General features: G+C 33.4%; 2 protein-coding genes across 2 annotated transcripts in view; one reads left to right on the forward strand and one right to left on the reverse strand.

Annotated features, from left to right (window-relative positions):
* The window catches only part of LOC126742639 (clathrin heavy chain), a 49,156-nt gene extending 46,571 nt beyond the window's left edge, over window positions 1–2,585 (forward strand). The window contains exon 23 of the mRNA XM_050449372.1: window positions 1,696–2,585. Within this exon, the coding sequence (XP_050305329.1) occupies window positions 1,696–1,796 (101 nt within the window). The 3' untranslated portion in view covers window positions 1,797–2,585. The remainder of the gene's footprint in view (window positions 1–1,695) is intronic.
* A 3,198-nt stretch (window positions 2,586–5,783) lies between these two features.
* On the reverse strand, window positions 5,784–19,677 carry LOC126742950 (la-related protein 6). The gene is made up of 2 exons (XM_050449839.1): window positions 18,395–19,677; window positions 5,784–7,302 (listed from the first exon to the last, which is right to left on the reverse strand). The coding sequence occupies exons 1-2, from the start codon at window positions 19,431–19,433 to the stop codon at window positions 6,914–6,916; spliced, it is 1,428 nt and encodes a 475-aa protein (XP_050305796.1). The 5' UTR covers window positions 19,434–19,677; the 3' UTR covers window positions 5,784–6,913.
* Between the last annotated feature and the right edge of the window lie 4,858 nt (window positions 19,678–24,535).

The following is a 24,535-nucleotide window of genomic DNA, read 5'->3' on the forward strand; positions in this document are numbered from 1 at the left end:
CCGAGTTAAAGTTAAAAATTGGTAAAAAAACGTGTGAAATTCCTTTCTCCGGCGAGAACTTAAATTTAAAGCCTTTAAACGACTTGAAATTTTATGGAAATAAAGGTTATTGAGGGCTTAAGAACTGTATACTTTTTGGGCAAGATCCGTATACAGGGTGAGTAAATATAAGCGAGTAAAAAAAAATTAGACTGTTTTAGAAGCTAAACTATAATTTAAATAAAAAAAGTGTTTCGGCGAAAATGCTTAGTTTTATATAAAAAATGACATTTGGAATTTGTTTTTAACGAGTTCTGGCATTTTCAGTTTTTTGTAATATTACGCTAAACGGTACTTATTTTGAAAAAATAGTTTCTACGAAAAAAAAACCTTTATTATTTCTCCTTCAAATGCCATATAAACGAAATTTTTGTGAACTATACAGGACGAGCAATAATTAATTTTTCCCATGAAGGTCCGACCCAAAAATCATATTTTCTTTAATAACTTTCTAGTGGCGCCACCTGGACCATTCATTTTTTTAGATTATATACAATATAATAAGCCGATTATTTACGTGTAATTAGAATTTTTCTAACGTTAATAGTTTTTGAGATATTAGCATTTTTGCGTTTTATTCATTTGCGGCGTCCCTGTACATTATTAGAAAATGAAACCTCATCTATAAGATCCCCAATTCTATTTTACAACACATACCAAAATTTCAGCATCCAAGGTACATTAGAAGTACCGAAAAAAATCATTTTTCTCAAACAAGTCAATTTTCTCCGATTTTTTCGTTAAACGTCGCCACAAGGGTGAAATGATCCAATATGGCCGCCAACAGCAGGTGTCTCGGCATGTTGTTTGTCGGAAGGGTGTCACAGTTTCGTTAAATTTTCAATGAAAATTACCCGGAACCTGTCAATTAAAGGTACTGTCTAAGTTGAAAAACTCTGAGCTTTCCGAATATGTGCATATCATTTGGGGAACTTGTATATTGCGGCCAGGAAAATTGGGCAAAGTGTTTGATATCTTCAGAAAATGCCGAAATTTTCCACACATTTCAAGGCCAACTCGGCTGGCTCAAAAACAAATTGGCACTTTTTATTCATTTAAAAATAATGGGATTTATACACCGTGGATCGTATTGATTTATTTAATGTAGAATATGGACGTAGGTATTAGGTGAGTATTAGGATGTTATGCATTTTTAGTATTTGAGATTTGTTGAGGATAATATAATTATTTAATTTTTAAAATTATAGGTTTTGGGTTACGTGGCCATCATAACCTTTTTGTTATTCGTCCGATTGGGTTGAAATTTGGTATTTCGGGTTTATTTAGGATGCAATTAATAAACGTTGACAGATATTTGACATAATAACACATTTTATTGACGAACAACGCGACTATATAACACATTATGGTTCTTTGAAGCTTCATGATACCGCAACAACTGGTCCTCACTTTCCTTAGCATATAAGCTTTGGCTTCCCCCGAGTGACCAGACTTAAGTACACCTGATAATTTTTGTTTTTTTTTAAGAACTTCACAGATAAGATCTAAAGGTTCCAAACTGGTCCCCAGGGACCAAAAGTATAGGAACGAATCGACTATACTTGTTATTTTATGCTTAGGCGATAAGAAATCAATACTTTTCTCACATAAACTTAAGGTCACTAGTAGTAACAAACGGCTTTTTGTTCCCCGTAGGTATCCCACCTCAAGGCTACGTCCCCCCGCAAGGGTTCGTGCCCCCGCAGGCCTTCGCCCCCCAAATGCCGTATCAGGGCGGGTACCCGGGGGCCATGTAGGGCTCGGCCCGCTTCGTGGGCCCCTCACCCCAACACCACCAGCAGCGCCATCGCAGAAAGGGAGGGTTTTTTTAATTTAATAACGAATAGTGAACAATTCATTTATGTTTTACCCTCTTCTCCCCCTACCTTCTTGTATGAATTAATAATTACGTACTGTTTAAGAACGAGAGGGTTCCATATTTAGAGAACTATTACGATTATTGTTTTTGGTCTATTCTAACTTAACCTCAAGTGCTTCTATATGTAGAACGTCGTGTATATTAGGGCGAGAGGGGATTTGTTTTTGAGGCTCTCGTTCTAGTTTCATTCAGAATCCGCATCCGCTTACATGTACAGACTTGAAAGTGTAGAAGAAGAATAAAATCGTCCCTCCCTCATCCCCTTTTTCAATTAGGAAAAAATTGTGTCACGGGGGTTCAGATGTTTGTGTAAATATTACAGCACCACCCCTGTCGCTTTATTGTTTAGAATTTACGCGCCGCCCCCCCATCGTAGGGTTATCATTGTGTTTTTTCATCATTCCTCTTTTTTTTTTAATTATTATTATTATTATTGGTTATGTATATGATTGTATCGCTGTTTATTATTAACTTATTCTTCGGTTCTATTAATAATATGATTATAATGAAGTTGAACATGTTGCTGGTCTTTACATTCGTAGCTGTGTAGCGGTAAGAGTAGTTTTAAGTTAAATGTTATTCAAATTATGATTATTTAGTTATTTTTCCTATTGATAAAATTTTAATGAGCTATACATAATAATTAATAAATAAACTTATTATTGAACTTGTTGCTTGTTTTTGTTGCATTCGATTACAGTTTAAAACAGGTAAGTTATTTAAATTGAAAAACGACTCAAGTTTAAGTCACTGTGATAAACGTTATCTTTGAGGCTATCACAGGTTTTGTCTTTTATTTAAACGGTTAAACTGGTGATAAGTATCTCGAGCTAATAAAAAATCAATGGTATTTTACAAGTTTCAGCCCAACAAATCCTTGCAAATCACTGTTGAGATTTAAAAAAATTACTTTTAGGTCCCAGGTCTTAAAAGAAAATTATTTTATTTCAGTACTCTGTTATTGGATAAGACAAATTAAGAAACAAGGACTAAAGTCAATATACTTTTATGGTTATTTCTAAACAGCACCCTACTCACAGTGATGAATATATTACCGAGCAATCGGTCAACGTTTTTTTTAATACTTTTAGGTCAACAAACGTTAAAAAATCACCATTGAGGTTACAAAAATAACTACTTTTAAGTCATGAAACTTCAAAAATCTCTGCTGTGATAAAAGGTTTTAAAGGCAACAAGAAATTTTAATCGTTTAATGTTTTTTAACGAAATATATAGAAATCAAGTTAGGAAACCTAAATCACTGGTAAAATATACATTTTTAACCAGTAAACAGTTTTAAAATAAATGGAGAGAAATTAAATTTACACAAAAACTTCGAAATCTTAAAATAATAAATACAATTTTTAAGACACCAAGAACATCCAGATATATAAAATTACCGTTAAATAAAAATTTTCATGAAATCTCTGCTATGTTAATCATGCATGTTGTATCAGGAGATGCCAATGACATTTATTAATCAACAATTTAACCCAAATTAAAATATACAGGGTGTTTCTTAACCTATACGCATAAACTTGGGAAATTTGATGGTGTAAGATTTGTGAATATAGAGCGGATAAGGGCATTTTTTGAAATAAAAATCCAGGCACTAAAAGTTGAGTTATAAGCCAGAAAACCTTGAAAAGTCTGATGTGTAACAATAAACTGCACATGCCTGTAAAACACTGCAATAAAAATTATGTAGTGGCTGGATTTGTGTGAATCTTTCACTGTCGGTAAAAGAGAGATTCAAGCAATTTTTAAAACAAAAATCAGGCAAATCCAGGCACTAGAAGCCGAGTTATGAACCAGGGACCGTGAAGTGTCTAACGTGTAACAGTAAAGTTCACATGAATTTTAAAAACTTTAATAAAATATCTTCTATGGTCTGAATTTGCTTGAACTTTTGAATGTAGGTAAAGAAGGGATTTAGGCAACTTTTAAAGTGAAAATCGGGCAAATCCAGGAACCAGAACCTGAGTTATATGCCAAAGAACCGTTAAGTGTCTAATTTGTAACAGTAAAGTACGCATGACTTTTAGAAAATGCAATAAAAAATCTTCTAGTAGTCGGATTAGTTTGAACGTAGGTGAAGAAGGGATTCAAGCAATTTTTTAAACAAAAATCAAGCAAATTCAGGCACTAAAACTTGAGTTATGAGTCAAAAAACTGTGAAGTGTCTTATGTGTAACAATAAAATAAACATGACCTTTTAAAAACTGCGATAAAACATCTTCTATTAGCTGGATTTGCTTGAATCTTCAACTGTTAGTAAAGCAAATATGAAGCGAATCTGGCCATTAGAACCTGAGTTATGAGCCAGAGAACCGTGAAGTGTCTAATGTTTAACAGTAAACTACACATGTCTTCGAACAACTTCAATAAAAAATCTCTTAGTGATCAGTTTTGCTTGAATTTTTAACTGTGGATAAATCAGAGATCGAGGCAACTTTTGAAATAAAAATCAACCGAATCCATGCACCAGAAGCTGAGTTATGAGCCAGTGAACCATGAAGTGTCTAATGTGTAAGAGTTAAGTATAGAAGACTTGCAAAAAATGCAATAAAAATTTTATTAGGTTTTATCAGGAGATGCCAATGACATTTATTAATAAACAATTTAACACAAAATAAAATATATTTGAGAAGAAAAATTAGTTTGCCAATAAACACACTTGTCCATACACCACTCAAACATGGAGAGACCTTGTAAAATATTAATTTTTTTTTAATAATTTACTTTCTCACCTCATTTGCACACACTGCGCTAGTATAACTTCTCACTTTATTAATAATACATGATAAAGTCTATTAGTATGATATTATCAATTTTTAATTATTACAATTAATAGTTTAGAATGGTCTTCCAGAGAACATCAATTAATATCTCGAAAATTACGAAAGATAAGTTTAGTGATAAATAATAATGATTTATTGTACTATTTTTATCTTGTATTTAATATTGTGTCAATTTTTGTAAATAAATACAATTATTTTATTATTTAATAATTTTTTCACATCTTTATAGTGGGATTCCTAGGGAGTAAAAACATCATTTTGGGTTAAAAATTGAGCTGTTCTGGTTGTGAAATGGTTTCTTTTGCTACGTTTATTAATAAATTTTAAGTTTCCTTGTTAGCATCTTAAGAAATAGTAGAAATATTTTCAATTAGTTTTAGTCCAATAAAATGCAATTCTTACCCAACAATTTTATATGAAAACGATTCTTGTACCTCAAAAACTTTTTGAGTTAAAATGAATTTTGTCCATCAAGTTTCCAGAGACACCTAATTAGGAGTTTTTAACACAATATCGGAAATACAAGATTTTTTTTATTAACAGACATTTTTGGTCATAACTTGAAAACCACTTAAGGTACTGTTATAATTTTTCTAACTCCTTATAATGGGATTCTTGGGGATGGATTTGAGGGTAAAAACGTCATTCTGAGTTAAAAATTGAGAGAGCTAGGCCTCTTTTGGTTGAGATAGTTTTTTTTGATCCTTTTATTAACAAATTCTTACTTTGCGTGAGAATATCTTAGGAAATAGTGGGAATATTTTTAAAAGAGTTTTAGTCCAAGAAAAGGCGTTCCTTACCAAATAATTTCATATGAAAACGATGGTTGTACCTCAAAAAAATTTTGAGTTAAAGGGAATTTTGCCCACCAAGGTCCTAGAGACACCTAATTTGAATTTTTTACAACAATATTGGCAATCCCAAATTGTTAATTATTAGCCATTTTTGGTCATAACTAAACCATATTATTAATTCAGTATACTTATATAAAATACTGCCTTAATTTTAGTTTAGGTACGAATCAATATATAAACGTTAATTAAATAAATAACGTAACAATAAAATATTCTTTAAAACTATATTTATTAACTAAAAAAAAATAAAATAAATAAGTACAATAAATATAAACTATGTACAAAAAAAAAGAATGATCTTAAAACTAAACACTCTACATCCTTCGAAACAACGGAAACTTAACTGTTTTTAAAACAAAACAGAATCGGCGAGCGAGAACACAAACCGTGAAAAAAGAAAGGCGATAGTAAACTATAAAAGCAACGAATTTAATAATTTACGGATAATTTAAGCGGCTTTCTCCCGTGTCAGTAACTATATCGAATTCAAACAAGAATCCAATAGAAAGTATATAAGAAGAGATTGTTTGTAGCATAATAATTCAATTAGAATATTAGGGAGTTGTTGTTTTAAATAAAAACTGACCAAAAATCGACTATAATAAAGTGAAATGTCTATTTTTTATAATTATTGGAGTCTCGCGACGGTGAACTTGAAGAGAAAGCCACTGAAATATAGGACAACGCGTTTTAATTTGATCCGATGAGGTTTTACTTTATAGACTCCACTTATAGAGAATATATTATCTGAAATAGAAAGTGCATATTATAATCGTACTGTAATATAGTGTAACTGTAAAGTAAGAAGAAAAAATGAACTCTAGGTATCCGAATTCGCAATAAGCATGTTTGTATGTAAAAAATGCGATACCGTTACAGTGATCCATTTTACCATAAAACGTTTGCATACTACGACTGTTACAGTAAAATTCTTGTTGCATTACAATGATCATGCATCATATTTTCGGGTGTGTTCAAATCATCAACTATCATCAGCTCCCGGACTATACCGGGCTTACAAAAACCTTGATCGACTTCGTAAATTTTCCACACAAACAACTCGATCGAAAAACAATGACTTTTTATTACTATCACCTTGATGTCGGGCTCAAGATTAAATTAAACATATTTGATTTTCTTGCGAATTACGTCACTCGTACAACTTTTATTGAACCGCGTACAAACAGTTCAGTTAAAACAATTAATGGATCAAACGAAGATTGTACCGAGTGCTTCAAATTTAAACCTCGAATAATTGAATAAAAATGAAACCGTCGTGTAATCGCTCGCCCCCTTTACAAATTTTGGCATCACTCTCACCCTCCTCCTCCTCAAAACATTTATTGCACCACCGTAGGTAAACTGGGCCTCTGCCTACAGAACCCCTTGCTCCCATCAGGTCCCTTGGGCATCCTCAGCACGTTCTCGCCATTCTGGAAGGCGGAACTGTTGCTCCTGGACCGGTTAGAATATGCCTCCGACGACGACGTCTGACTAACGGAGGACATTCTTCTGTTGTAGAAACTGTCGTTGCTGGAGATGCTGCACGCGCTCATTCTACGTGGAAGAAACAGACTGGACTCGCTCGAGTCTCTGGAGCTGTAAGAGAGTCTACGGGGCATGTAGAGGAAGTTCGCTTCGGTAGAGGAGGCGGAGAGGCGACGTTGGAGCCAGGCGGCCGGTTCGATGTAGCGGGAGGGAAAGGCGGAGGAACCTCTACGCATTTTGGCTGAAATAGAGAGGAATAAAATTGAATTCAGATGTATATAGAAGTGTTTTTTTAATAATTATTTTAGTTAGAGATCATCTAATATTAAGTATTAAAGCTCGTAACTCTGATAGGTTTCGAATTTAGGTCTTGTCACTTGGGTAGTATGTTTGACCAACAGGTTTCTGTCAAATAACTGTGTTTCTGTTGTTGCAATCAAAAAATTCTTAGAGAGAAAACTTCTCAATCAGATCCTGCTGTATAAGAATGTTCAGGAGGATTTTTTCGTAAACCTGATAGTTTTCGAGAAATTTTGGAATTTAGGTGTTGTCACTCGGGTCGTAGGTCTGACCAATAGGTTATTGTGAGATAACTCGGTTCCTGTTATTGCTATCAAAAAACTCTTAGAGTGTTAACTTGTCAATCAGATTTTGCTGTACAAAAATGTCTCTAAGTATGTTTTTCGTAAACCTAATAGTTTTCGAGAAATCTTGAAATTTAGGTGTTGTCACTTGGTTAGTAGGTCTGACCAGTAGGTTTTCGTCAAAAAATTCAATTCCTGGTAATGCTAAGAGAAAAAAGTAAAATCAAGTTGCATAGACATAATTTCCAATAAGAAACAGAGATATAGTTCATAACATTAGAGGCTAAAGTCTATCATTGTGTGAGTACTTTAGCTGCCTGTATGAACATAAAAATTTGGAATTTTCAATTTTGACGTTCACGAATGGCAATTAGACATTTTTGTAATTAACCCTTTATTTTTCTTCCTCTGTGTTTTATATGTAGAAAAAATTTGGACCAATTTTGCTTTATTATATTTTCCACTATAATTCAACTGCCTAGAATAATTAATTAATTTATTAATAACATATAAATTGCAATTTTTTAAATTCTAGGCAGTTGAGCCATAGTGTCATATAATGTCAAGCATAAAAAGGTACAATTTTACCTTGACTGCCTGGACTAATTAATTAATTTGTTAATGACATTTTAATTGGAATTTTACAATTCTAGGTAGTTGAAGAGTACAATCTCTTTGGAATCTCTCTAAAACTAGAATTTTAAAATAATTTTCGTTTAAATGCCAATAAGTAATAAGTCAGTTTTAAAATATTAGGTATTTTATTTAAAATTGGATCTTAACTGCCTAGTCTAATTATTTAATTTAAAAATGACGTTTAAATAGGAATTTTTTAATAGGTCCAGTCAGTTGAGTCATAGATTTTATTTAAGATTGTTAGCACTTTAATAAAAATTACGCCTCAATTCTTTTAACAATTTAATTGCCTAGACTAATTAATTTAATAATAACGTTGAAATTTTATAGTAATAGATTATTAAAATTGTAGGTAAAAATCGTCAAATTGTGCCTGAATTGCCTCGACTCAAACGACATTTGAATTAGAATAATTTTATAATTCCAGGTAGTTGAGTCTGAGTGTGTCTCAATTTAATCAATATATTTATTAAAACTTAGACATTTAAATTAAATTTTTTACCTCAATTGTCTGGACTAATTAATTAATTAATTTGTTCACATTAAAATCTTAATGAAATTATTTTACAATTCGAGGCGGTTGAGGAACAATTTTCAATAAAGTGCCTCGAATTTTGTTTTAAGAATGATCAGGTATTTTTTAATTAATTTAGTAATGACGTTTAAATTAAAATTATTTTATAATTTCAGGTAGTTGAACCATCGGTTTTTTTATTATGTCGGCTATTTTAATTAAAATTAGTTTTCAGTTGTCTAGACTAATTATTTTTATAATTCCAGGCAGTTGAGGTATAGTTTTAATTAGAGTGCCTGGAATTTTGAAATAATTCCAACTTTAATTTCAATAAACAAATCAGTTTTATACATATCAGGTATTTTAATTAAAATTCTGTTTCAAATGCCTAATTAATGAATGATATTTAACTTACAACTATTTTATAATTCCGGTTAGTTTTTTTCTTAAATTGTAAGCTCTTTATTATAATTATTTCTCAACTGTTTAAACTAATTCATTAATTAAATAATGACGCCTTGAATTAGTTCACAATTCTAGGTAGTTGGGCCATAGACTTTTATAATGTTATAATAATTAAATTAAAAATTGTAATTAAACGTAATTAAAATTTTGTTTCAATTGCTTAGACTAATTAATTAATAACGTTTAGGCTGGATTTTTTTTTACAATTCCTGGCAGTTGAGCCATAAAATGTATAATAAGAAAAAAATCACGTTAATTAAAATTGTACTTAAATTGCCTGGTCTATTACTTCAAAGACTAAAAAATATTTGAAAAAATAAAAAAAATCACTCAATTAAACAATCGAATTTAAAAAACATCAATATGAAAATAAAATACAAATAACCCAATAAATAAATTCAGAAATACGGCTCAAAGGAGACCAAAGATTCTTGATGAAACAAAATTATGGATTTTAATATTCTTTAAAAAACATAAATAAAACAAAATTTAAAGAACCGTAAAATATGAATTATAATTTTTTAGGCAGAAAATAGTTAAGTGAGAACTAGTAGAAAGTCTTATGTTTTTATATGTTTTATACACAAAAAATACCACGATTTTGAAATCCTTCAATTTTTATATTTTTCAGTCTTTCCTATCTTGAAATTCACGATCACTAGTAACAACTCGAGAGATATTTTCGTACAAGTCAACCTTCCTGATAATCATTTTTTTAAATCTACGCGATAATATCAATTACGTAGTTACATATTAGTGAGTCGCTAATTCCAATAAAAATTGATATATTATGTATTTCATTCTAAACGGGTTAGTCAGTGTTTATTTAAAAAAACCGGTATGCAAAATCCAAACGATTTGTTACTGCCCATTCAATTAGCATGCGGCATTGTTTTGACGGCGAAAAACGGGTTCATCCAGGTAATTTAAATTTGAATGGCGCCTACTTGAAATCCCAAAGGGTTTTATTCAACTTTGACTTTGGAATTTAGATAAAGATCAATTCGGAATCTTTTTACCAAAGTCCAACTCTGCAACTAAATGTGAAATTGACAATAAACTTGAGCCATGCAACATGAACAACAAACGAGCGAGGCGATAACTGTTTTCACCGTTCCACTTGACCAAGAAAAGGTGAATGAGCTACAATTCGCTATATAACTAACTAGGAGTACGTCGCGTCGTCGTGGGAATATAAAAATCGGTCAATATGCAAATTATTAACAATCGCGCTAATTGCCAACACCCACGCAGGTCATTTTATCGTAATGTGTTACAATATATAATATCTCATATATGCAGAGTTTATGTCATTTTCAAGATTACGGGAAAGGTGAAGGAGAAATCACGAGGTTTATGACTGTATTGTGATGCCGAAGAGTCATCGTGAGGAGCGGCCTGTTGTGCATCAAGAAAGTTTTGCGCTTATTTATTGGTGATCCTACTAATAAATAAATAAATCCACAAGGTAAACTAACACTGGTCTAAATTGAAATAAACATCTACAATTGGTTCACGTATTAGAAAGTATACAATCTATAAAGCATATGTTTCAAGCATAGAGTAATTAAAAGTATAGACCATTTTTACCCTAAACTCGATTGCAGCATCACGGATGCGGTCTAACCGAACTAAAAAAATTGACATTTGTCACAGTCGTTAAAATAGTCTACTGTAATACCGATCCGTCATAGAAATGAAAGGCGGGCTATTCAAAATTTTAGAATTTTTAACAGCATAAAGGCTGTGAATCTCGATCACAAACTCTAAAACATTATGAAATAGTGCAAGTGTATTAATTAAATTTTTTTAAAAGGCTAAGAGTGAGAATGTGAAAGAGATTTTACAGCCCTAGTACGCTATCAAAAAAATATTTAATGGGTCAATTATGTAAGACAATTTTTAGAGATGTAAGTATAATATTATATTAAGTCCTATTTTGAGAATTAAATGCTCGATACTAACAATGTTAATTTCATTGTTAATATTAATTTCTTTATGGTTTCATGTTTGAAGACGCCACGTTGTTTAGTATTTGTTTGGCAGCCATCAATATAGTGAACGTTTTCAGTGAATTTGTGAAAATGGAGAAAATTGGTCATTGTTACGTGATACAATACTTTTATTTGAAAGGCCTCAGCCCAACCAATATAAAAGCTGAACTGGATTCAACTCTGGGTGAGCCTGCTCCTTCGTTAACAACAGTAAAATATTGGGTAGAAGAGTTTAAACGAGGCCAAGACGAGCATATCGCAGTGGTCGACCAAATGAGCTGACGACTCCAGAAATTTTAAAGAAAATTCACAAAGCGGTACTGGATGATCGTCGACTGAAAGTGCGCGAGCTAGCGGAAATAGTAGGCATTTCAAAAAGTGCGCATATTAAATGAAAATTTTGACATGAGAAAGCTGTATGCAAGATGGGTGCCGTGAAGATTCAAATTCAAATTCAAATAGTTTATTGTCCAACAGGAAAATTCCCAATTACAAGACAATCGAAATAATTAAAATCAAAACAGTACAAGTTATAAGCACCTTAAATAAGTAGTACAAAAAAAATAATATAAGATCCAATATAGAGTGATGACAAAATTTAAAACAATAGCATAATTGTAAGAATATAAGACATACTACCCAAATGATACAGTCACAGAAAAATAATCAGGTATCATTCAAATTAAGAGAGGAACATATTCAGTGCTGCTAAAGATGTCGACATTTATAGCATTCATCTGATTATACCATGTACAAGCACGGCACAGTGGAGCTTTGCTGGACAGATTTGTTAAGTTAAGAGAGGAATAAAATATATGGTGCCTCCTTGTATTGGCAGGAGGAACAAATAGAGGTAGCCTCCCTAAGAGCTCAGAACAATAAATTTTATTATTGCAAAGTTTATATAAAAATATCTGACTAGAGAGAATAGTATTTTGCTTAAGTGACAAATAGTTGAATTTATTCAGCAGGTACTCCTGTTCCACACCTCTTACTGGATATACTCCATCCAACTTAACAAAAACTAACTTTAAGAATCTGCGTTGTACATGCTCCAGTCTGTTAACATGAACATCATAGCTGGGGAACCACAACATAGAGCCATACATTAATTTAGACTTTATTAATGAATTGTATAATACAGTCAAGCTGGATATATTCTTAAATTGAGAAGTGGACCTTACTATAAACCCGAGGGATTTTAAGGCTGAACCAGTGACCTGTGCTACATGCTGGTTGATATGAGCCTCTTGTCTACTTCAATGCCCAAATCCTTCACTGAAGAACAGTCTAGCAACTGAGAACCACTCAATTTTACATTTGTCACAGTTTAGGGGTAGTTTATTTCTTTCACACCATTCAAAGACCCTATTCATGTCCTCTTGTAGCTTCAGGCAGTCCAGCATAGTACGAATGATACGAAACAACTTCAGAACATCAGCGAATAAAAGACAGAAACTCTCCATACAATCAACTAAATCATTAATAAATAGATCGAACAGCATTGGGGCGAGGTTACTGCCTTAAGACGCACCACTCGAAGCCACGTAATACTCAGACCCAAAACCAATAAATTCAACATACTGAAGCCTGCCAGTCTGATATGAGATGAAGAACTCCACCAGACAAGGATGAAATCCAGCCAAAGCCAGCAAACCGTGATCCAGCCGATCAAAAGCCTTCGAGAAGTCTGTGTACAGCACACCAACTGGCTTTTCTGATTTATAGCTAGATATACTGTTTCCAAGAAACAAGCCATATTAGTGACAGTAGATCTTTTCTGAAATAAACCATGCTGCTTCTCTGTAATTATGTGCTTAATTTGAGGAGACAATTTATCGTGCACACATATCTCAAAGGCCTTCGAAAAATTAGAGAGAATTGACACCGGTCTGTAGTTAAACATATTTTTAGTTAGACATATTTTAGCCTTTTTCCACTCTTCCGGAAATGTATTGGTCTTGAGTGATAAGTTGAAAATTTGTAAGAGTGGCCGATGCACAGTCACGCAAAAGAAATGAAGGTATTTGGTCAGGACCCGCAGTTTCTTTGTTTCTTAACTTCTGTAAAGCTTTTCTTACATCTGCCTCAACAAAAGATTGGACCAAAATGTTGTCTGAACGTGTATATGTATCAGATTATTTGGGCTGAGCAATAGAGGACTCAACATAAACACTCCTGAAAAAATCAGAAAAAGCATTTACAATACTTTTAGGATCCACAACAGTGGTATCTTTATAGCTCATAAAACCTGGAATGCGAGAGTTATTTCGTTTAAGGTGAATGAACCTCCAGAACTACTTTGGATCACTCCGAATAGCTGACTCGGTCCTGGATGTATACTCGTGATAAGCAAGATCCATTTTTGTTTTTACTACCCTCCTAGCAGCTCTAAAATCCTCATAAGCAGCAGAGCACCGTGTATGAAGCCATCTCCTATGTAGCCTAGACTTTAATTTTAATAATTTCCTAATTTCATGAGTGTACCACACAGGATATGAGGGTCGAAAACGAGGAACAGCTAGATAAAAAATTTCATGGATTTTGTCATAAAAGGTTTTAACTGCCTCATTAACATCTGACTAGGTGCGTATAAAAGTCCAATCCACATTAGAGATAAGTTGGTAAAGATAGGGAAAATTAGCCCTCCGAAAATTATACTTAGGACTCTCATTGTTGGAGGGAAAATCTGTAACACTCTCGAATTTTATCAAGATTCAACGAGATATTAATAGCAGGGTGATATGCATCCTCAGTGACAAGGGGTTGGTCGTCCCTATCCACAGAACACTGGAAGTTGGAGAGAACTAGATCAAGCAAATTATTGTTGCAGCTAAGGGCATTGTTAAATTGAGAGAGATTCAAAAACGCCATAAAATCCCTTAGGCCAGCAAGTTTAGTGTTACAATCATAAACATTATCCTGTAGAAACCTCATATTAAAATCCCCCAACAACAAAATATTTTGGTTCTGAATTGCCCTAAAAGAGGAAAGATAATCAAAGAGAGACAAGTAATTTTCTAGATGATGTTTCAATTGAATGTTTAGCGAAATTTAATAGCAACAAAGCAGAATTTTTGCGTCGTTTCATAATCATGGATGCAACATGGGTGCCTAAGAGAAAAGAACAATCAAAACAATGGACTCAAAAGGGAGAACCGGCTCCAAAGAAGACGAAAACCGTTTCATCTGCATGGCGTCAATTTTCTGACTTAATGAGTATCTTGAATTTAATGACTATCTTGAAAGAGGTAAAACTATCAACGGCTAAGAAAATCAAGCAAAAACGGCCGCATTTGGTTAAGAAGAAAGTGTTGTTTCATCAGCTCACAAATCCGTTATTGCAATGGCCAAAATTAACGAATTAAAGTTTGAATTGCTACCTCATGCATCCAGATTTAGCCCCCTCAGATTATTTTTTGTTTCCAAACTGGCTCAGTGGTCAAAGATTCTCCAACGATGAAGAAGTGATGTCTGCAGTTAATGGTTATTTCGAGGCGCAAGACAGTTCTTATTATAAAAAGGGTCTCGAACTTATAAAACATCGCTGGGAAAAGTGTATAATTATTATGTTGAAAAATAAATAAATTTTTTTTCAAGTTTTCTTTCTTAGGTCGGGTACTTCTGGCACCACACTCGTAAGTCGCAATATAGACAAAATCGTGTAACTAACTTAAGTTCTAACTTGTGTTCTTTTCAAGGTAGTTATAAAAAAAGGTGTTAGAGCCAGTAAATAGTTTTAGGAAACAATTTGTGTGACATTTTATAGAATAAGAGAAATGTCAGTTTAAGATGCAATGCACATGTTTTTCCCAATCCTCTTCAAAGGTGCAAGTTTATGATTTTATTGATGGTATAACGGACGGTCTTGTGATCCCTTGTCTATTAATTTATGACCGAAGCCACGTGTTTCACAGGGGCTCAGTCAAATGGCCTTTGAAGCACGTATTGGGTTAGAAAAATGTGTTTTGCTTTTGAGAAAACTGAAATCCAACTTTTAGTATCGTTACGGTTTCGGCAGGCATCGAAAGCCAATATTTTTCTCGACGGGTTCTTTTTCGAATTTCGAGGCTTTGCTTGCTGAATATTTAACTTACCATTAATTATTATCTATGTTTTTTGTTGTATATACTTTTCAACGTTACTTGTTTTCCTAATTTGGTCAGTTTAAGAAATTAAAGGATTGTGTTTAGAAAAGCGGCCTTTTACTTCAACCGAACCGACGTGTTGCTGAGACGGGTAGTTTTGGTGACTCGACAAAAGGTTTGAAGACACATTAGAGAAATTCAACTTTTTTTACAATTTATATTGCAGCTTTTTGCTGACCTGCTTATACGTGAAATATTACAAATTGAGGAAGATATTTTTGAAATGGTCAAAGGCGATCCAACAATGTGTGCATCAAGCAGCTCAAGTTGAAGTTACAACCTTCAAAGTCCATACAAGAAAAGTCGAAAAATTAATTATTGGTTCGTCAAGGCTTTTTAAGCACTTATTGTAAAGTGTAAGTTGCTCCCAAAAAGTTAAAGAGCCTGGACTTAACTTTTAGTCGGTCACATACTCTTGAAACTTAAATTACTTAGAAGTTACTTACACACATTTAAATTATATTATGGAAATCATTTAATTAATTACAAACTTCTTCCAGGCAGTTTAAGTACTTCCATAATTGGGCACTTATTTTAGACCTTTGCGTAAACTTACTTAGAAGTTACTTCTAGGCACTTAAAGTTAATATCCTGACCTAAGTGTCTCACTAACCTAAATAACTTAAAGTGGTTTTTAATTGATTTAGTGCCTGAAAAAAGTATTTATGCCAAGCGTATTCAATAGGCTTTCACCATAAGCCAAATATTTCAAAAACTAGTAAACATAAAAATATGAAATCAATAATTTCATAATGAGAAAAGAGCGTCCTATAAATATTGTTCAAGGTACGAAGCGATCCAGGCAAAACTTTCTCAGGTATCCAGGTTCAAAGTGCAAACAAGAATTTATTCTATATATCAAGTATAAGAGTTTAAAATAGTAATTTTGTTTGAGTTTCCACTGTAAGATTTCCAGGCATTTTTTCAGGAATTTAATAAAAAATTTTAACAAAAATCATTGATTGACTCGTCCAGGCTTTTTAGTATTTAAGTTGCCCCAAAAAAGTTAAAGGACCTGAATCAAATGCATTCTCATCTTTTAATCGGTTAATTATTCCAGAAATTTAAAATACTTAAAAGGGACTTAGAGGCACTTAAATTAAAAATTAATTAAATATTTATTTCAGGATTACTCAACAAACTTCTTCTAGGCAATTAAGGTACTTCTGTAATTGGTCACTTATTCCAGGCCTTTGCGTAAACTTACTTAGATTGACTTAGAAACTACTTCAAGGTATTTGAAGTCCTTAATGAACTTAGTATCTTGGACTAAGTGCCTCACTAACCTAAGTAACTTAAAGTAAAAATTCTGAGATTAGAGGGACACAAAGTCAATGGTCTCAAAAGTTTTTTGAGAATTTTTATTATCAAGAGGTCTTTTAGAGAAAAATGGACTACTTTTTTGAACTTAAAGTAGCCTTCAAGTGATGCAAAAAAAATGTTTAAGTGCCTGAAAGAAAAAATTATAGGCTTAGAATAAGTGTCTTATATCTCTCAAAAATTACTAAAGATAAACATGTGAAATTAATGGTTTTGAAAGGAAGAAAGACTGCCCTATAAATAATTAAGGTTCAAGGCGAAAGTCCAAGCGAATTTATCCTCTATATTAAGTATAAAGTCCTAAAAAAGTCATTTGATCCGAGTTTCTACCACACGATTTTTAGGCGTTTTTCAGGAATCTAAAGACAATTTTTAATGAAAATCAGTTGTGCAGGTTTTCCAGTCATTTACTTCAGAGTGTAAATTGCCCCAAAAGAGTTAAAGAGCCTGGACTTAGTACTTTTTTAACATTTAATTCGGTCACTTATTTTGGAATTTGAATTACTCAGAAGCTACTTACAGGCACTTAAGTTAATTGATTATTGAAGTTAATTTTAATTAATTAGAGCACGAGAACTTCGAAAAATAAATCCTAGTAATTAAAGTTCTAAAATTAATTTAAAGTTGAGTGTTATCCATCAACTTTAGAGAGGCAAATATTATTTATTTCGTAATTAAAAATATTTCTATTTCTTAAGGGTAAAAAAAGCCTTCATTCTAAAAAATGTATACATAGTTCATAAAATTCCACCTAAGAGAATGGTTTATTTTGTCAAATGCCTTAGTGAAATCCGTGTAAACGGCATCAACTTGACCACAAATATTCTCATGCAAATACTCAGGAAATACAAAAAGATTGGTATCGAAAGATCTTTCTCTAGAAAAACCGTGTTGTTCAATACTTATTTAATTTTTTGACAAATTGCCAAAATATCCATAATGGTCTAAAGTAGTAGTACATGACATTCCTTTTTAGTTACTGATTTTGTTGGTCATTACGTCACTGTTTTAGTAAATATCAATTTAGAAAATACTATCTTATAAGTAAATAGACTTATTTACGTATTTGAAAGGAATATCTACTTAAATCTTCTATCACTATATTTAATTTAATTATTAATTCTGAGATTTTATGACTCAATTAATTTTTTCTTTCATTTAACTTTATAAATGCATTTCTCTCCTTTAATTTACGGAATTTTTAAATTGGTTTCTTTGCTAAATTTAAGAAAGTTGAATTTTTGAAAGTAATTGTGTATTATGTAAAATTTTAGTTAAATTATAAAATCTGTTTTACTATGTAAATATGTTCAAAATTTAAACCATTTACTATTTGACAATGCCATAAACGCTTATGCATTTTTTTGGTTTTCAATTCCTCAATGTTTGCCGGCTTGGACTTATAAACTTTGGATTTCAATAATATTCCCATAGGAAAAAATCTAAAGGAGTTAGATCAGGAGATATCTTGGTGGCCATTCAAAAGGTCCTCTTTTACCAATCGCTTTATTTTTGTGACCCATTGTATAACTTTGTTTTCAACAAAAAAAAAACGCAAATAATTAACGGGTCCAATCGTTTAATTTTGTTGCACTATTCCTCGAATACTATCATGGCCCGAATCCTTTTCTCGACAATTTAAAGATATATACAAAATAACATCGAGACTTACCTCTAGGATCAAATTTCCTGACATCCTCGGCCTCCGAGCTGCTCTGACAGGACGAACTAATGTAATCAGACTCCGAAATGAATCCCTTATTGTACATATTATTAATATTGTTGTTATTATTATTGTTGTTATTGTTAGTCTTCTTATTGTTTGTCTTCTTCTTCCTTTCGGGATGGGGCACGTTATTAAGCTCGTAAACCTTCATGGGTTCCCCAAGGGTGTTTTGCAGCTGCATGGCGTTCCTGGCCGACTCGGAATTGACAAATTCCACTAAGGCGCACACCAATCCGCCCAACGAAGGGTTTTTATTAATGAATTGCCTTACGTCAGCGGGAATGGGGTTGCCCGGTCTCAGTATTCTGATCAAAGCGATTTCGCCGCAATTCTTAAATAATTCCGCGACGTTTTCTATGGTGGGTTTATCGATGGGCATGTGAACGGCCACAACGGTTCTAGACGGGGTGGTCTCGTCATATTTGGGCAAAGGGTCTAATCGTCTCAATTTCGTACCTGCCTCGTTAATTTCCAACTTGGTTGAGCGTTTTAGGGCGTGCGCGACCACCCGCCAGTCTTTCGTCAGATGTTTCACCCTCTTGAAGCTCGAGATCAGTTTCAGCGAGACGTAACCCTCCTTGTTCCGTTTGACGTGTTTGAGCAGGAAGGCGTCCTTGGTTATGTTGGCGTCCGAGAAGTAAAACTCCACTTGTTGACAGATTTTATCGGCCAACTCCTCGCTGGGAGGAGTGAAGGGAGGCTCCGTGATTTCCGGAGTGACCTCGCAGCCGGAATCCTTGCCGCCTCCCGCGGATCCGGTATCGGAGGCGCTATCAGACAGATCGGCCATGTGAGCTCCTTCATCTTCGTTTTCTGGCACTTGGGTGTCCGCCAAGCTGCCCTTACGATCGTAGGAAAGACTCACGTCACTGTCGATGGAGGAAATCGAGTCCCTCGGGTCCAACATCTTCGTTGGCGGCACGATGGCCTCTTCTTCCAGAAAACTACCGTTTTCCTGGATGGTTTCTTGTATGGGCGCAGGCATTATTATTATTATTATTATACTAATATCACAAAAAAAATATCACGATGAATGAGTGAGTTAATAAGGCACTAAAAGTAAGTACACAGAGAGTAAGTGTAGTAGTTCTAAAAGTACACCGGTGATCTACGGACCTACGACGGATGGTAAAGTGGGTCACAGCGAGTGCTACTGCCACCACAACTGTTACAGTACTGAACGAGTTGCAAGACCTAGCGTTAGCGAATTAAAGAGCGTACTGGAGGCGTACCGCGGTCCTCGCGCCTTTTTATTCCGTTTCGTTGCACCGGGTCGATGCCCAGCGGCGCGCGACGCACCACGACGACGACGACGGCGACGCTCGAGACGCCTTTCGTAGGCGCCCCCAGGTGCGACGGTCAAGTGTTTGTTGTTGCTCTTTTTTTATCTGAAGTATTTTGGCACTTTGGTGTACAAGATGAGAAGGGTGTGACGTCAAAGTCGATTCTAGAAAAAATACTGTTATAAACTGTTTTAATAAAACAATTTATACTTCCAACAATAGAGATTATAATATATTAAAATAACTTGTATTTGTTAAATAATAAAAAGGTACGGAGCTAATGTTTAACTTATAATCGACTAAAAAAATTAGCTTGCTCTCCAAAACAATATTAAAACACATTTTGTTCCAGCTTATGTAGAGCGTGAATTTATTTTATTTATTATACAGGGTGAGTTTTTTAAAGTGTTACAATGCGATATGTCAAAAACGGCTGCAAATTTTTTTTTGACACTTTGGTGACATTTCAAGTATACCGGGGGGCACTTTTTGTGATATTTTTGACATTTGTCCCTTCACCCCCCTAAGAGGGGGGGAGGGTCACTTCCTTATTTTAAATGGAATGACGTATTTTTTATTCTTAAATACGAATCTACATAAAATGAGAAGTCTGTTTACAAAAAATTTTTAAAATTGCTCTGCTGGTTACGGAATTATGATCAAAAATGTTTTAATTAAATTTAACAATAATTCGAATATTCTACTACAATAAAAAAAAAATTATTTCCTACTTTTTAACTATTTATCGTCTATGTATTATGCCTAAGGAGCTGTTCGAAGTGACCGCCTTCGACTTCCAAACACTTTCTTATCCTTTCTTGACATGAGTTTCGTACCCGCTGTAACAATGCTGGTGTCACTAATGAACAAGCAAAACGAATCCTGTTCTTCATGTCCTCTGGAGTTGTAGGTGCACTAGCCATTAATTTGTCTTTTATAAATCCCCATAAAAAAAAGTCAAGGGGGGTCAAATCTGGCGAACGAGCAGGCCAGTTGACAGGACCACCTCGACCAATCCACCTGTTTTCAAAAATCTCATTTAAATAAGTACGGGCCTGTATGGCATAATGGAGTGGAGCTCCGTCCTGCTGAAACCATACGTTAGGATTTAAATTTTGGTTTAGTAGATGCATGTTGTGCCTGTTTACCTTTTAGAAAAACAAACAACCAAAACTTGAATATGTTCTAATTTAAATAAGTTAAATCTTACCTGCCCGCAATTATTAAAAGAAGCCTCATCAGAAAAAATAACGTTTCTCAAAAAATGGTTATTTTCACGCATTTTTGTTGAAATCCAAGTGCAAAAATTAATGCGATTCTCAAAATCATGTCCGTAAAGCTCTTGATGAAGTGTAATGTGGTAAGGATGAAACTTGAACCGGTGCAGAATTGTTATAATTGATGATTGACTAATTCCAGCATCTAAAGCAAGCCGCCTGGTACTGATTTGAGGATCAATAGCTACTGCTCCTAATACAGCAACTGCCTTATTTTCATCTGTTTGCGTTTTAATCCGATTTCGTCGTTTACTTTTTAGACTACCAGTCATACGACTTCTGGTCTCCAGTCTTTTAAAGGCCATATGAGATTTTGGAATATCCGGAAACCTCTCGGCCCACACTACTGCAGCCTCCCTATCTACTTCTACACTGAAATTCGCTTCCATTTTTTTCTTTTTAAACACAATTTACTTGTTAATAACACGTCAAAATTTTTATGTGACACTGCTTGTTATGTTGCCATGGAAATCCTACTGTTACTAGGATTTTCATTTCCATCCATACTAGTAAAATAAACAGTAGGATTTCCATGGCAACCGGCTGTTATTATGGTAAAATATTCGAATTATTTTTAAATTTAATCAAAACATTTTTGATCATAATTCCGTAACCAGCAGAGCAATTTTAAAAATTTTTTGTAAACCGACTTCATATTTTATGTAGATTCGTATTTAAAAATAAAAAACACGTCATTCCATTTAAAATAAGGAAGTGACCCTCCCCCCCTCTTAGGAGGGTGAAGGGACAAATGTCAAAAATATCACAAAAAGTGCCCCCCGGTATACTTGAAATGTCACCAAAATGTCAAAAAAAAATTTGCACCCGTTTTTGACATATCGCATTGTAACACTTTAAAAAACTCACCCTGTATACACATAAAATAGAAAAATATAGAGAAGTAGTGGTGCCATAGAAACTGATAGAAATTCCTCTGACAAATCAGCTAGCGTCCTGTCGCTTGGCAACGGAAACTGTTGTAACTAACTTGACAGTTTGACGTGCCTAATTGGACCAATCAAAATGGTAGAAAGGCGTGGCCAATTTAGGGCGGGAAATCAAATTTCATTAACCTAAGAATATTATTATTTAAGTAATATATAATGTATATATCTAAATTAGGTAATTTAGTGCAATAATCAATTAACAATAGTGTACTACATATCATCACCAATTGCAAAATGGAAATAAAACAATGTTTTGCTTTAATACATCTATTAGGTATTTAATTTTCCTGAAAAAAATTAATTTACAATAATTTATTATAACAAACTTTATATAGACTAGAATTAATAATGTTTTAAAGTATTTTGTTGGTACTGAACTGTCCCAATTTTAAAATAAATTAGAAAAGGTTGTGAAGATTTTTTGTGCTATTTTCTTATCATACATTACGTCTTACACGTTTAAAACATACACCACAAGTTAATGTAAGTACATTTATCGTTATGCTACTGTTTAAAAACTTACTATTGTAATACATCCTGACAAGATCTTGTACTTTTATTAAAAGCAAATAGAAATAAGTGGAAGTACTATAATAAGCTCTCTAACGAATTTAGGCCCTAACACTTAACATGTCTCATGAAACTTGATTCGCCAAAGCGGAATTTCGGACGGCGGCCATCTTAGGGTGACTTGACTTTAAGAAAATTTGACAGTAATGACACTTTTGACAGTTATGATGTTGACTTTTATTATTTTTGGTTTTGGTAAGGCGTCGCCGTGTGGCTCGAGTTTTATTTTTTGTGGAATTAGGGCATAAAGAGGCATAGAATTTGGAATGAGGGAAGTTTTCTAGGCATAAGGGTTCTTGGTGCAGACAACATGTGCTAAATAAATGAAGAAACCATGAAAGTTAACGGGTTGTTGTTTTCAAAATGTATTAATTTAATTTTGTTTTTTTTGTATTGCTTTCGTGCCTCTTGACTGCGATAAAATTCATTTATATAAATATTTATTCAAAAATTTGCTGTACGTTGGTCAAAAAATAACAGCAAAAAATTATGATTGTCTATTTCTTTGTCACAATCTATAATTAGCACAAAACTATCATGTAAATGTCCCTGTTGCTAGGACATCTAGGTTTTTAATTGTCTAGGGACTTAAGAAATTATGGATGGACATATGTCAAGTCAGTTCAATGAAGGAATGCAATAACTTTAAAGTTTATTCTGACCATTTCTGCCTCAAATTGTAATAACCCTGATTATCCTTTTGAGCCAAGGCTTAATTTGGATACATTTCCAAACATCAGGTTCTGTTAGAAGACAATTATTCTTAATTTTTTTCCAAAACCAAGAAAATGATTGTCAGATGACCAATTTAATGAAAATGAAATTCAAGTTCACAAACTATAGACACTAGTTTCAGTTCATAGAAGAAAATCTTAATGAAGTAACCAAAGGAAACATTGCAAGAAATAATTTTGAGTATAGTTCTTGTTGCTGTTTTAATTTATAAATAAATTATATAGGTAGAATATTTACACTTACAGTTTCTGATAGTCCAGGAGCTACTGATAAATATTTTTTAAATTCTCCCTTAAATCATATAAAATACACTTAACGCTTTTGGGCTATAAAAGTCAAATTAATAACTGATTTTTATCCTTTTGTCCAAGAGCTCTTGAAAAAAAAACTTCTAGATCAAAAAAGGCCTTGGACTATTGTGAAACAGATTTTGGGCGTGGTTCTTGGTTGCCTTCTAGTCCAGGAGCTATGGACAAATTTTACAGAAATCATGACCTGTATTGTGTCTAAGCAATTTTACATATGAGGCTCTTGGACTAATTAACTTTATACCCTCTCACTCACACTCACTAGTTTAGAGCAATTTTTAATAAGAAATAAAGCTATTTTAAATACACTCTATCAATTAATTACATCCGAATATAACACCGAAAACCGTCCGTACAATACGCCATATTTAACACTCAAATATCCGACATATTATTAAAAATCAGACGCAACACTCCAAGCGAGCGAGAGCATCAACCGAATACTATAAAACCTTAAACGTAAAATTTGAAATAAATCTTATCAATTGGCGAACGCGCCGGACATATTTCAAATATTTCAAATCGGCTCCGACCCCCGTTTAAGGAATCGCCGAGATATTGAATAATGTAGATAGATATTCAATGATGACTCGCTTTAAAGTCTAATATCTCAGCAACCATTGGGACGATTCTTATAAAATAAAGAGCATATTGGTAGCAGAAGCATGCTGAATAAATAATGTTTAAAGTTTAAATTAATCCAGCCAATAGTTTTCAAGAAAATGGAGTTTGTGTTCGGTCACATACAAAAATCAAGTTTCGTTTTCAAGGTGGTGACCCACTTCAAAGTCCAACATCTCGGCAACTGTTGGGACAATTCTTATGCAATAAGGAGCATAATGTTAGCAAAAGCATGCTGAACAAATAATATTTTAGGCTTAGGCCAATCCAATCATTAGTTTTTGAAAAAATGGAGTTTGTGTTCGGTGACATACAAAAATCAAGTTTTGTTTTCAAGGTGGTGACC

This window comes from Anthonomus grandis, chromosome 12 (genome assembly GCF_022605725.1).
Source record: "Anthonomus grandis grandis chromosome 12, icAntGran1.3, whole genome shotgun sequence".
NCBI lineage: Eukaryota > Metazoa > Arthropoda > Insecta > Coleoptera > Curculionidae > Anthonomus > Anthonomus grandis.